The sequence below is a fragment of the Leptosomus discolor genome, chromosome 10 (genome assembly GCF_034619465.1).
Source record: "Leptosomus discolor isolate bLepDis1 chromosome 10, bLepDis1.hap2, whole genome shotgun sequence".
Lineage (NCBI taxonomy): Eukaryota > Metazoa > Chordata > Aves > Leptosomiformes > Leptosomidae > Leptosomus > Leptosomus discolor.
The window spans coordinates 17,742,786-17,756,795 of NC_141400.1; the positions used below are offsets into that span (position 1 = coordinate 17,742,786).

General features: G+C 45.5%; 1 protein-coding gene across 1 annotated transcript; it reads left to right on the forward strand.

Annotated features, from left to right (window-relative positions):
* The first annotated feature begins 6,222 nt into the window (after window positions 1-6,222).
* Window positions 6,223-8,769, forward strand: LOC104348516 (leukocyte cell-derived chemotaxin-2-like). Its single transcript, XM_009953820.2, has 4 exons — window positions 6,223-6,274; window positions 7,702-7,795; window positions 7,938-8,083; window positions 8,603-8,769. Exons 1-4 carry the CDS (start codon window positions 6,223-6,225, stop codon window positions 8,767-8,769), a joined length of 459 nt encoding a protein of 152 aa, XP_009952122.2.
* The last annotated feature ends 5,241 nt before the right edge of the window (window positions 8,770-14,010 follow it).

A 14,010-nucleotide genomic window follows, 5' to 3' on the forward strand; every position in this document is an offset into this window, starting at 1 on the left:
TAATTTTCCTGAATCAGGACCGTAGACTTTAGGAGGGATTACTTGACCTAGAGTCAGCAACTTTTTTCCACCAACACTAAAAATACCCTTGAACAAGCCATGGAAATATGATAGCTTAAACACTTACCAGTGCTTTAGGCTAGACAGTGGTTTATAATTATATGGTTTCCATTCAGAGACCTGCTAAGGAGCCATTCCCACACAGTCTTTATTTTAGGGAGGGCAGGGCTCTGCCAGCCCGAAGGTGAGGGGGATAGGTGGTATCTGCCTTTGCCTGTCAGCAAAACCAGTCTCGACGACTCCACCACATTTTCTGTCTGCAGCTTTTCAAAATCGAGCAACACTGTAAAAGAAAGTCTGCTGAACGCAGAACAGTAACCATCACCACAACAGCTGTATCACTTTTATAACCATCTTTGCATGCTTTCATACTTAAATATCCAGTATATTGCAGTTTTCCGTGCTGCTGATGCCAAAATACTAAGAAGTTCTTTGTGGGCTGATCCTGGAGGCTGGGGCACCTGGACAGGGGAGATTCGGGGTCCTGGGCACCACAAGACCTGTTTTGGGATTTTGAATTAAACTATTTGAGGTAAGATAAATGTCTCTCTTCCTTCTTCCATATGAAAGCAAAGGTGCTAGGGCACGACCTTGGATGGCAGGAGGTGCAGGGACAAACAGACAGTGCAATGAAGGAAAGGCAAAGCAACTTTTCCATTTCTGCCCACGAACCTCTGCTGACAGAAAGTCCTGTCAGATACAGAGCATGTCCTCAGGGGAGGCAAGGGACTCATTCTGCACCGCACACCCCCTCCTCAGCACACGGACGTGGGAGGGATTGCGCATGCAAAGCAGAAAAAGGAAGGAAAATGTATCAGAGTACCTCTGAGCAGCCAGTGGCTGCACATACCAGTTCACGCCAGTCCCAGTGAGCGGATGCTGATGAGCATCCCCATAAACCCCAGCACTGGGGCTGGGCTTCCCTTAATCAGGGAAGGAGGAGTACAGATGGCCAACATATATGCACAGAGTGAGAGATTTTATCTCTATCTGCATGCACAGATATAAGGATTCAGGGCGATAAGGACGGGCTGCTCGGCAGGACTGTGTTCGCCTCCTTTCCATCAGAGGGCAGTGGCAGCTCAGCCATTTCCACCGTCCCCTGCACAGCCCAGTTCATCTCCTGAACACCTTTATGCTCTGGAGGGTCAGTGATGCCATTCCCTGTTTCTCAGGTGTCCAAAAGTCAAGACCTGGCTGGGACCAGGCTTCTCCTGGGTAAGCCCAGCTGTGCCAACATGAGCTCTTGCTCAACAGGTTTTTTTGGAAGAAAGAGAAGTAAATCCCCAAATACTCCCAAACCCAGCAAAGGACAAGAGCAGAGGTGAGGCCACTGATGGAGAAGACACAGAGAGTGACCATTACCCTGGGCCCCAAGGGGCATCTTGAGGCTGACACACCACAGCGGGGAGGAAGGGACACAGGGTTGTGCAGCTTGTCCTGTTGCACCCTGCCTCAGGGACAGGTACACAGGACCCCAAAGAAATGTTTTTCTGCAAGAACCAACAGGCAGCTGTGCCCAGTAAACTGCAGGGTTTAAAGCCAGCAACATAGTAAATTAAGGACTGGGTGCAGAGAGTCAAAGATTGCCCCTTGCCGGGGTTTGGAGGGGCATCCCTCGGGACAGCCCGGGGGCAGCTCTCCTCGGCTGGGGAAGCGCTGGAGAGACAAGTGCACTTTCATCGTTGCACACGGCATCTTCAGTTGCTCACATAAACTAATAAAAACCCACTAGGTCCTTCTACAGATTGAAGCAAGGCTTTTTGAGGAACCGCAAAACCCTTCTTTTCCACAGGCTGAATGTTTCTGAAGTATTTCCTGTGAAACTCTGCAATAAAGCCTCCCTAAATTACACTCATTAGTTAAATTGGGTCTCATTACCATCCTTTCCCTCGGTGCCCATTACACGGGCTGGATGCTGCATTTCAGGAATCTAATACATGTTAATTACAAAAATGTTCCCTTTTAAAAATATAAGAAATAATACTAATCAAAATAAGACTTTTTGGTGATAGTTCCTGTTTCTTTAAAGGTCCAAGATGTTTTCAGAGAAGGGGAGGCAGAAGAAACAGCTGCTTTTGGACACCAGAGTGCTCTCTAGAGTGCCCTGTTCTTCCAATTTTTTTTTTTTAATAAGCATAATTAACAGAAGGAATAAACTGTTATCCACATAGACAGCTTTTTGACTGATTCGGGCCCTCTTCTATGCGCTTGGCAGTCTCTAGGAAACATGGGCAACACAACCCAGCACAGCAAGAGGGAAAGCGTGCTGCCACATGGAGTTACAGCTCATCGCCTCCTGGCTCATGTGTGGCATTTGCCATCATCAAAAAAAAAAAAAAAAAAAAGAGGAAAAATAAGATGTTGATAATAGACAACGGCAGTACCATGCCTCAGGGCTTACTTCCCTTAATTTCATGTTAGAAATTAAACTACAATCTTGCAAAACTTGGATATTTCCAAAACCTGATATTTAGATAACCAAACTGCCCTCTCTTCTTCACTGTAACCTACCCAGGATTTCACTCTATTTGAATCTGAAGGTCTTTTAAGCATATTTATGTATTTCAGGTCATACCAACTAGTGAATAGAAGAAAATGAGAAGGCTCCTGTAGGCTAATGTAATCCCAGTAAAGCAAAAACCAGAGCAGGCTGTGAGCGTCAGCATACCTGTGTCACCAAAAGCTCAAAGTTTAAGGGGTGGGATGGAGGAGCAAAGAGCGTTTTTAGTATAAGTTAGTTGGGAATTCACAGCCTTTAGAGCATTGCCAACAAACTCAGTCATGCCTTGGTACTTGGTAAAACAGAAACTATTTGCATCCCTTCTGTAACAGGGGGGAAAAAAACCTAATGGTGTTAGGTGACAGGCTGAGTCAAACACTTTCTTTTTAATGAAAACTTTATTAGATCCCAGCATGATTACAATTTTGGAAATTGCTTTTAGTGAATTTGATGAGTTTTGGAGATAGGATTTAACATCATTGTCTTTTCAATTTAGTCTTATTCAAATTACATTTAATTTGATTGCACCGTGGTGCTTACTCGCACATGAGCAAGTTTACTATTTCGCTACTTATTCACCTCTTTGCAAGACACCCACCTCCCCCGTGTTACCCCCAAATGCAGCAGAATGGGTATTCATAAACCCCAGGGTGTCCTGCAGAGCCTACAAAACTGTGGTGTTTAGGGGATTCTTGTGGGTTTTTTTCCCCTCCAGGCATACATGCTATCTAGGCTCTGCAGCTACTGCTAAAGAGGGTTGCCTTTCCCACACACATTTTACCTCTATTTCTCAGTGGCTCCCAGCACCGTGTGAGATAGGAAAAGCCCCATCCTGCCCCACTTACCTCCTGCAGGGTTTTCCCCATCTCCTCCCCGATGAAGGAGCCCTTCACTGCCTGCATGGCACAGGCTCTGCTCTTGGTTTTGCCTCCCCTGTCCTGCTTTAACTCTTTCACACACCTGCCATCAATGCAAAATTAAGTAACTGCCAATCGCTGCCACCTTTCTGCAACCGGTTTTTCTACAAAGAAAAAAAAAATCTTTGGCTACAGCTAGCAACAAGCAAGATGTGAAGAAAGTGGAGGGTTGTGTGCATTGTTTCATCCTTGGAATGTTGTTCAGAGACAGAATAAGGCTGTAACCTCCGTGAAACGCAGCACAGTGGGCACAGAGAAGGTGAGGAAAGTACCCGCTCCTCTTGCACAGTTCACCGAAAATCTGCATTAATCACTCTTTACCTCCCTGATCTTTATCTCAGGGTATAATGTAAAATGCCAGCAAATAATTTACCATGCTTAGTTTACTCAATTTACCATGTTTATTTCACTCAATTAGCTCTGTAAAAACTTTTCAACTCAGTTAGCAAAGTCAAAACAAAGCCAAAAAATGTCATGGAGAGGTGCAGGGAGCCACGCTTTGCAGACCTTCGCAGTCTTCCTATCTTCCACACACCAGAGGCAGCAAGGCAGTAGTTTATTAAAAGACCCTGGAGAAACCAATATGCAGCCTGGGAATCCAGACTTCCAAAAAGCTCTTAACCTAAATTCCCCAGTGTGACACAAGAGCAGGTGCACGTTTTCTGCTGTCTGCATGGCCAGATGTGTTGGTGACACCACTAATCGGGGACAGGAGCAGAAGTTAGCTGTTCGTCTGCTCTTTTGTGGATCAGAGAAATCCTGGAGATGGCATGGGCTGACAGCCGAGAGACCTTACTGTTGTGTATGAAGAATGCCCTTGAAGCTGGTGGGTTTTCCTGTTGCATCTCACCACGGCATGTTCACCTCCGCTGCACTAGACTGAGTGTGCAGCTTGAAGCTGAGAAAGTATCTGGCCTTCAGGATAGTTATTAGTAACAGTATTAGGAAAAAAACTCATTTTCTGAGCTTCTGAGGAAATGCACAGAATTACTTCACTCCTTCTTTTCTCCTCCTTGATCTTGATTGGTAGGTCTCTAACAAAATTAGTAATTAACAAACAAACATAATGTTATTTTATCTGGATTGGTTTAGCTGAGCCCGAGGCACGAGAAGCATTGCACAGAGAGGTAGGTACTGTCATGTATTTCCCTATATACTCTGTTTAAACTTATTGTTTCAAAATGTTTCCATTAAATGGATTTTCCCCCTCTCCACATGTAATATCTGATGAGCAGGAAAACAGTGAACCAGGAGTGTTTCTTCTGGAGAAAAATCTCATTCAGGAATTCACATGTGAGTGCGGGTGGTGGGAAGGCAGCATCAGGTTTAAACCCCCTTGTGTATCAGGACCAGCATGACTCTCCTCCTCGTCTTGCTGATTTGCAGTGGGTTGTCTAAAGCTGAAACATCTCACGTGGGCTCCACCAGGCTGTGAAGCCCAGTTCAGCCAGGCTTCAGCCGGGTTCAGGTGCTGGCTCTGTCCCAGCCAAGCTGTTACCCTGTCCCTGTTACTGTATGACAGACATACATGATGTAGTTGGATGATACTTCACTGGGAGAAAGGGAAAGGAGAAGGCAGCACACATGTCTTGAAGACATCCTGATGGGATCACTTTCTTTTCCCGTGAAATACAACTTCAGTTCAGCAGCATCCACTGGCAGCGGACATTTCCATCTCCAGCAAAGATGGAGTTTAAATCCTATGCAGCAGAACTGTTCTTGGTTCTGGTTTGGGGTGTAAAGCCAGTCTTCACCCATCTGGTGCCACACAAGAGAGACAGCGAGGGCACAGCATCCTGGCTGAGAGCCCCAAGCTGAAGCTGTATCTAACCTGGGCTCTCGGGTTTTAATCCTCAGAGAAACAAAACAGTCAATGGCTCCCAGTGGCACAGCCTGTGCGGCCAAAGAGCCGAGAAGACAAACAACTTCCAGCTCCTGGCTGTAAACCAGGGCATTGCATTCCCTCCCTTCCCAGAAACAACACTCGAGGTGGCCTTGTTCGTGCTCCAGTGTTCTCTTCTTCTTCAGTTTCCTGTAATTTTACTCAGCCACAATATTATAGGGTTTATAACATTTTCCATTCAGGCACCGTGAAGATTGTAAACATGTGTCTCTCCCACTGCTAACGCTGAAGGTTCATCATCAGCAACATGGCAATATCTGGGATGCATTAATGAAGCTCAAATAAAAATGGGGTGCGAGGTTCTCATTTTGCAGATCACCTAATTAGATTTTTCCAGTGTGAGGTTGGGTGTGACGCATGGTGCAGAGCTGTGTCCACCTGGCTGAACTTCTTTCCATGAAGCAACAACCATGCTGGGAGAGCAAGGTGTCCATCTGCTCAGATATTTTTGTAAGTTCCCTTGAACTCTTTTCCCCTTCTCCACCCAAGCTGTCTTGCGAAACTTCAGGATTGTGCAACCGGCAGGAATAGTTACAAATTGTGCTTAAAATTTGGGTTTAATATGCGTCGTTTCGTTGTAAATAAAACCAAGAAAAATCATGTAGCTGCTATTGCTAAATAAATTGGACCCTCTACACCGCCAATTAGCCAGGCTGGTGGAACACCTCGAGGGCTGCTGTCAGTTCTTGCTGTTGGCCTGAATCTGTGAGCAAAAGAACTGAAGCCACATAAATTTTCTGATTGGCTGGAAAAATTTGGATGCAGCTTCTGCTGGGTTGTATAAATAGAAAGCAAAGTATTTTAGACCCTTCACTTTGAAAGCAGAGCTCTCAAGGCACATGAAAATGCACAGAGTCACAGCAGTCATCCTTGTGATTGTGATCTCCAGTGGTGAGTTAGCTGAATTTTAGTAAACATTGCTCATTGGAACCTGCTTGCTTTTTTTTTTTGGGGGGGGGGGGTTTTGATTGCTTCTTTTTGTTTTTTAATGAAGTATATCTGTAAGGATTTACAAACTGATTTGGTTTCCGCCATTTTTTGCCTTTGAAAATAACTCCTCTCCCATTGCGTAGAGACCTCCATGGAAAAATCCTTTTTAGATATGGTAAAGACTTGTGGCAAAATTTTGTTGGAGTAATAACGTTGATTGAATAAGGAAGAACCAGCTGAGGCATATCAATTCCTAACAGCATGCCTGTTTTCTTAAAAGACTTCTACTTAAAGATCAGCCCACTGAGCATAGAGTGTTCCCAGAGATGTTTCTGTGTTTAATGTCATCACCTTTGATTCCACAAAGAATACCCAACTCATTAAAATAAGTGCAGCCTACCTAGAACAAAGGGCTGTTTTGCTTGAGAAAGGCGTTAGAGATTTCCTGCACCCTTTTAGCACCAGATCTTCAGTGCCAGCACACCATTTCCCCTGTTTGCCTATACTTCCAGAGCCCAGTGGGGATGATGGTGCCTGCTGAGCTGGCCACGCACGCGAATAAACCTCACCTCATTGCTTCTTGCTACACCAGCCCCCTTCTTGCTAAAGCTTCCCCCGGGAAACCCTAGTGGTTTTGGTGGAGGGAGCAGGGCTGCGAGAGCCGTGTAGAAGGTACCGAGCCAGGGGTTGCCTTTCCCCCCTTCACCCCTATAAATAGGTGTCTTTCCTCTCTCAGGCATCACCAGGGCCGTAGGATCAGCCTGGGTTTGTCTGTGGGTGATGATAGCTGGAGTCTGGAATGAAAACCAAGAGGATGTTACCCTACTGGCTGCTACTTTCAAACAGTGCGAGACAGAAAATGCCACTAGAAAAAGTACAGCTTGTATTTTTGACTGGGTCCCACACTAGGGAATAGCAATGGGCTCAGTGGGTCTCTCCCAGCCCTGTTTTTCACAGTCACAGTTCAGTATCCCAGGATTTTGGGTGGCTCGGGTCACCTTCCAGGCAAAGACACCCTGTAGCTCCAGCCGCACGCCTGCCACGTGAAGGCAGCTCAGCACGGCTGCCCTGGGCAATGGGAGAGGAGTGGGTCACTGCACGACGTCCCCTCCAGATCTATTTGTTCTGCATTTTTGCTTTGAAGTCACTGCTTTAAGTACCCTCAAACATCACTGGGCAAAGCATAAGACAAAAAAAGTACTGTTTCATTTAATCTCTAAAATTAACTTACGTTAAAAGATGAACAACTTTCTAGTTCCCTGAAGCCTGATCCGTGGTTACAGCAAGGTCCAAAGGGACCTTGCTATTGTTTAAACAACACAAGCTGGGAAATCGCCTTTCCAGCTTGTGGGTTTCATCTTCAGTTCTTCTCTTTTCTTCTTTTCTAGCTGCAGCACAATGGGCAAAAATCTGCTCAAGTCAACCTGGAAACAAAATCAGAGGCTGCGACTCCCAGGGCTGCGGTGGATACAATGACCCCAGGTCCTGGGCTGGGATGACAGGAGATGGCTGGGCATGAAACTTTCTTAAAATAGAAATAAGCATGAAAAAATGGGCAAGAGGAGGGTTTCTAGCTGGCAAGGTGCCCCACCACAGGCTAACCCACCTTGCTCTTCTTCCTCAGAGGAGGGAGGAAGCACAGGGGAGTGGATGTGGTGTGCGAGGACGGCTCGGTGGTGTACGCACCCTTCACGGGGAAGATCGACAAACAGGCCAGGCCCTATGGAAACAGCAACGCCATCGACAACGGGGTCCAGCTTTCAGGATCAGGTACCAGAGCTGAAAGATACGTAAAAGTTTGATTGCAAAACACTCTGATTCATTTATAGAGCTTTAACATGAGCCAAAAATCATGAACCCAACCCAAACTGCAGTGCACTTGCATGTGAATCCAAGTGAAAACTGTAACTTTGAAATTCAGGGTCTGTTAAGGCAGAAAAATTGATTGAAGGGATTACAGCGTTTCACTTCTATCAAAAAAGTCAAAGGATGAAGCTGGTCCCTTTGCACATTTTGGATAATTAAAGGAACAGCCTCTGACTTGCCTATGCAGTTTTACCCACTTAAACCTCCTTCCCCACACTCCTCCGTGTTAATTTACTTCTTATCCTACTCTCTCTCCTTGATGCTATAGGGCCATCACAGCATTTTCTGTAACTTTTTCTGCTACTGAATCTCTTATTATTTTATTGCCATTTGTATTTTGCTACTGAACGTTGTGACTTTGCCAGGCTTTTAAACCATTTCATAGGAGCAACAGTTTCCCCTTCTTCTCTCCCCTGTTAACAGGATTCTGCATTAAGATGTTTTACATCAAACCTGTCAAGTACAGCGGCCCCATCAAGAAGGGGGAAAAAATTGGCATCTTGCTGCCCATGCAAAGGGTCTACCGAGGAATTACGTCCCATGTCCATATCCAGAACTGCGACTTAACAGATCCTACTCCCAACCTGTAAACGGGTGGCTGCACATCAGGGGCAAAGCTTTCAGCCTCCCACTTGTGTATTCGTTAAATTGCTCAGGCATAGGTAGTCACCCTGGTAAAGTGGAAGCCGCTGAGCCTCAAACGGTTGTTCCACCCAAAATGCATCCCTGAACAAAATGTGGTTATTGGAACATAAACAGACTCAGAGTAAGGTATAACACGTGCTTTAAAGCTGCTATTGTATCCTGCACATCATTGCACTGGTCGGTGAAGGCTGAAGCAGTGGGGAACGGGCGAGGGGCAAGGAGGTGGGGGATCCATGACACTCAGCAGCACCTCAGCAAGCCATGCTGCAGCTCACTTGTCTTGGACTTCTCTGCTCTCTTTGCAGCCAAACACGAAGATTTCTTCAATAAGCCAGATATTTCGCTTAAGCCTGCATATGGAAAATCACATTATTAAAGGGCTGCTTCACTACAAATTGCTTTGAATTTCTTTGGTGCTGTCACAGAGTTTGGGCTGGGTTCTGCTTTTTTAATGCAGCTGGGGAGAAAAAAACCCTGAAACCCAAACAAAGCTGAAACCCAAATCTTTCCTGGGGCCCATCACCAAAAACATAAAACAACATTAATGAAGTAACTCATTCCTTTTCCCCAGACTCCTGCTTCAGGATAGCCTTGGCACACCCAGGTTTCTTTTTGTCCAAGTGAGGCATTTCTTTCCATTAGTAAATCAGCTGAAGACTTTCCCAGGACAAGAAGCTCTTATAACAGGACAAGGCTTTCAGGCCAATGCTACCAATGTGCTACTGGGAGTCCCAAGGGCTAAAGTGCTCTACAAGTGCTCCAGGCTCACGTATTTACTTACACAACTGCAGCCTCAGACAAGCAGGGAAGCTGCTTCAGTGGGAGCTGTGTATGACCTGACAGCAGATTGGTTTCTTTTAAAAAGCTACGGAAAGATATTTGCTATGTCTGTGGAAAGAGCTTAACCCGCTATGTCCCGTCCACCTTCCCCACATTCCACCTTTAATTTTGCTATGAATGAAAAATCAGCACCTCCGTATAAATACACAGTCCAAACCTGCAGGGGCAGATAGCAGCCAGACATTGAAAGCGAGTCAATACAATTGAGTTTGCTGAAGAAAAAAAACCCTTTCCCTTATACTGAAAGCAGAAACATTTCAGCAAAAGTCCCAGTGTTCTCCAGTTTTGACAATTTTTTTTAAATTTTTTTGTCATGAAGTTGGTTACCTGCAGAAAAGAAAGCCTCCTACCTAAGTTTTGCTTGATTAAAATCCCAGGTTTTAACCCAATTATCAACTTCTCATGCTTAAAAAGGGAAGGTCCCAATCAAGGTCCCCCTTGTCCATGTAAATACTAATGAAAGACTGAGCTGACCTTGCTGACTGAGCAGGGCTCTGAGCCTCCAGCCAACACACCGGCTTTGCTCTTCTAAAGCAACATTTTCACCTGCACATTGATGGCAACCACTCAGCACTTTTCTGGTCTGTCCCCCAGGCTGGTTGCACAAACCTTTTCAGGGAGCTGTTATTTAACGTGAGTTGTCCCAGCAGCGCAGGAGGTGCAGTGCTTTGCTGCAGGGATGCAGGATGCAGGTGCTTAAGAGAGGTAGAGGCCATATGCTAAAAATTCCTATTTTAGCTGGGGCTCTCACCCAGCACCAGAGAAGAAAAAGTAAATACCACTTTCTATTTTAGGTTACAGAGCAGTTGGGGCAAACAGTGTAAGTAAATCTTTTCAGTCTAGTGAAAAAATAAGTGGCTGTAGAAGAAGGGAAAGTACAATTTGTAGCTGGGTCTGGGAAGGAAATAAAGGGCTGGTAAAATACACAGTTCTAGAAATATTCAAGGTGAGGGGAAAGGGTGCTGGGGGAAGCAACAGGGGCAACTAGGCTTTTCAGAACAGAGTTAGGAAACTCGGGCAACGGGGAATTGCTTTGTTTCTGCACCAGTTCTGCAGGGGTCCTTTTCCTTGCTATGGCTTTTATTTTGTAAGTTTGTACCACAGGGTCCCAGACTGACTGCCTAAGGCTGCAACCCAAATCTACACTACACCCTTCTATTTCCCCGCACTGAAGGACTTTTGGAGGATTCAGCCAGAGCTTTGTCCTCCACATGAGACAGGACATTGGTAGCAAACAGACTTTATGTTCCTCAATCCTCCCTGTTAAAACCTGCCTAACTCAAGCTTAGCAAGTACGTTAATAAAGGCAAAACAAATCCGAGATGGAGCCTTCAATCAGAACTGCGCACCAGCTCAGCTTCAGCTTCTGCTTCGCAAAGCAGAAAGGCAACACCCTCGGATCTCCTACAGCCTCCCCTCTGCTCAGTGACATGCCCAGCCATGCCTTTGGGCTGATCACCTAGCGCAACCTACTGATTCTCCAGCGTTACTACAGTATAAGCCGTGTACACCAAGCTTAATTAATTGTTGCAGCGTAATTCCTCTTATCTGAGTCTCGTCAAGCGATCAGAATAAATAGCGAGCGTAATTTGTTTTACATTGTGCCGGCTTGATTTTCACTGTGAAAGCCTGTGCCACTAATTGCACAAGTAAATTCTTCTACAGTTAATTTTTAAATCATAATTTGGTTTTTCATGATAAGCACAAAGAATATTATTCATTTTCCAGAGAAACAGCTTTTAAGGTTCTTTAGTAACATACTGCACACAGATCAGCTGGGAGGCGAGTGCTCAGCATTGACTTGCTCCCATGCTGAACACACACGGCTAGCCAAGAAGGACAAAGCCAATTGTTCTGTAAAATACAGCTAGAAAGAGGATTTACCTTTTTTATTGCCTCCTAACAAGCCTGGCAAACCCACAGTTATGATACTGTAACATTACTAAGACATACGATGCGCAGCTCTCGTTTATCCAACTCACGGGGGCTGCAGCCCCACAGCAGTTGCAAAGCAGAAGGACTTTATGGACCGAATTGTCGATTTTTGGACGTTGGTTGAATCCTATGGAGCTGAAATATGCATAAAGGAAATGATGGAGAAACCAGCCCTCACTTGTAGGCAACCAAAGGAGGACGGCAGCACAGCTGGAAGGAAACCACAGGCTTGGGCTGGGGGGCTGGATGGGCTCTGGCTCAGAGTTTGCCCTTGGTTTTTGCTGATGTTTCCACCACAAGGGTCCACCTACCATTGCCCAGGTGTGTCTCAGTTTTCTGGCTTTTTTCCTCCAAATCCCTTATTTCATCATTTTACCATCTGACTTTTCTCATTAAGAGATAACGTTAAGATAATTAAAATGGTAAGAAGGACTAGCCTAACATTTGCAAGGTTTATGGACACATGCATAGCAGGTACCTTCTACCCAAAACCCCCGGTAACTGGCAGCAGACCCTCCTGAAACACTACGTAACTTATCACCGTATCTTTGGAAAGGCTGAATAGCAAAGGAGAGATTTCTTCCAGACAGCATCAAGCTTAACTCATTCCCTGCCTGTTGATACCAGCCCAAACACTCGCATTTGCCAGCTCTGCTCTTGCTCAGTCCATAACAAGACCTCGAAGGGACTTAAACAGCCAGGGGAAGTTCCTATGGACACAAAAGAGGCAAAACAGGGAACTCACACCATTCATGCAAGAGAAAGCAGCCAGCGCTTTCCAAGCCAGCCCCCCTGCTCTCCGTGTGCTCCTCGCAGCGCTGCACGCTGGCTCCGGCTCCTTGCCCACTCGCTGCCACAGGGAAGGAAATGGTGCAAGCGCAGCTCCCGGGGGCCGGTTGTTCCATATCCTTCTGTTGGTGTGTGCCAAGTGGCCAGTTCATGTCTTTCACAACTGTACCTGCCAACTGTTACATTCACATCTCCGTTGCGCAACACAGGAATCCCACCAACTTTGGTTCAGAGCTTCCTCGTGCCCAAGGTGAGAGGTCTGCAGCTTCCAGCTCACCCAGGAAAGATGGGGAACATGCAGGGAAACCTCCACTGCAATATCATACACTTGAATACCGCTTTATTAAGAATACTTTGCCAGAAGTGCATTAGATATATTATTTTAGCAAATGACATGTTTTAGAAAGAACAGAGCATGATCCAATGTTGTTAAGATCTCTTATGGAGAAAATATTAAAAAATGTACCCAGCTAGGAGCAATTTGGAGTCAGCTCTGTAGCGCAAATGAGATGGAAAAAAATCATAAAGAACAGGTAGCTTAGAGCCATTTTACAAAGTACCAGACTGCAAAACAGGACTCAGAGAAAAGCTTCTTCAGTGTCTGTGCACCTGTAACACAGATGTACTTCTCCTGCCTACCAGCTTGGCTGGCTTTACACCCAGCCTTTCCTTCGCAAGACTATGTAGAGTAGATTGAGGTGCTGCTATTCCTTTCTTGGTAAAATTAGGAGCATGTGAGTTCACAAAGTCCATACAAATCATTAGCTTTTTGAAGGCAGGTCTGCCCCAGCTAAGATTTATATAATGAGATATTTAAAACTCTACTAGTGCAAACTAGCAGTCAGGAATAAATCAGAAATAAAATCTGGTTGAGAGAAGTCTTTATTGCAGAAACCCCACTGGAGACTCCTCACCTGGGAATGGCCAGGCACCATCCAAATAAAGTCTTTCTTTTCAAATGGCTTTGTTTCCAGGAGGAACAGCAGCTAATATCAGGTTAGCCAAGCTCAGAAACACTTTACTGCCTCTGTGCAATCTTCACTGAAAGATGCCACCCATACCACCTCCCTTGCTGACTCTCTCTGCTAAGGAGAGCTGAGGGGGTTTGCCAGAAGCTTTTACCAAATGAAGACGAATAAGCCTGGAAAGCTGGAAGGAACGTTGCACGAGCTCTCCCAGCTTGTAGCGACGAATGCTGTTTCTGGCAAGGGTCACACAAACCCACATACCCCATTTTCAGCTCAGAGGTAAGCAGCATCCCCAAATCCCAAATACCCACTGGGAGCTCTTACCAGCACCTTGTGTCATTCGTAAGCCTAGACTCCATTATTTCAAGCAAATCACAACCAAAAGCCCCCTCAAAACTTGACTGTGGGGACATAACGTTTACGTAAATATTTGCTTGGTGGCTACAAGGGTGAAAACCAGCAGTTCTTTCTGGCAAGGTGGGGGAGAAAGCAGCAAAGTCACTTGTAACAACCCCAGGGAGGGCTAAAAGATTGTTTGGGGGTTAAATATCGGCTGTGAAAAAATGCTTGGAACCATAAGTGAAAAATTTGTCTCCAGCTGCTTATTCCATGGAGATTTTCAGAAAACACAATGTACAGATGCTCTCTGCAGAC

What these genes read in the sequence shown, in the direction of transcription:
- LOC104348516 (XM_009953820.2), top strand. Translation starts at nt 6,223, where the DNA reads ATGAAAATGCACAGAGTCACAGCAGTCATCCTTGTGATTGTGATCTCC. An exon ending in TGTGATTGTGATCTCCAGTG is followed by an intron (nt 6,275 to 7,701) that starts GTGAGTTAGCTG and finishes CTTCTTTTCTAG; the next exon opens with CTGCAGCACAATGGGCAAAA. An exon ending in GGTGGATACAATGACCCCAG is followed by an intron (nt 7,796 to 7,937) that starts GTCCTGGGCTGG and finishes CTTCTTCCTCAG; the next exon opens with AGGAGGGAGGAAGCACAGGG.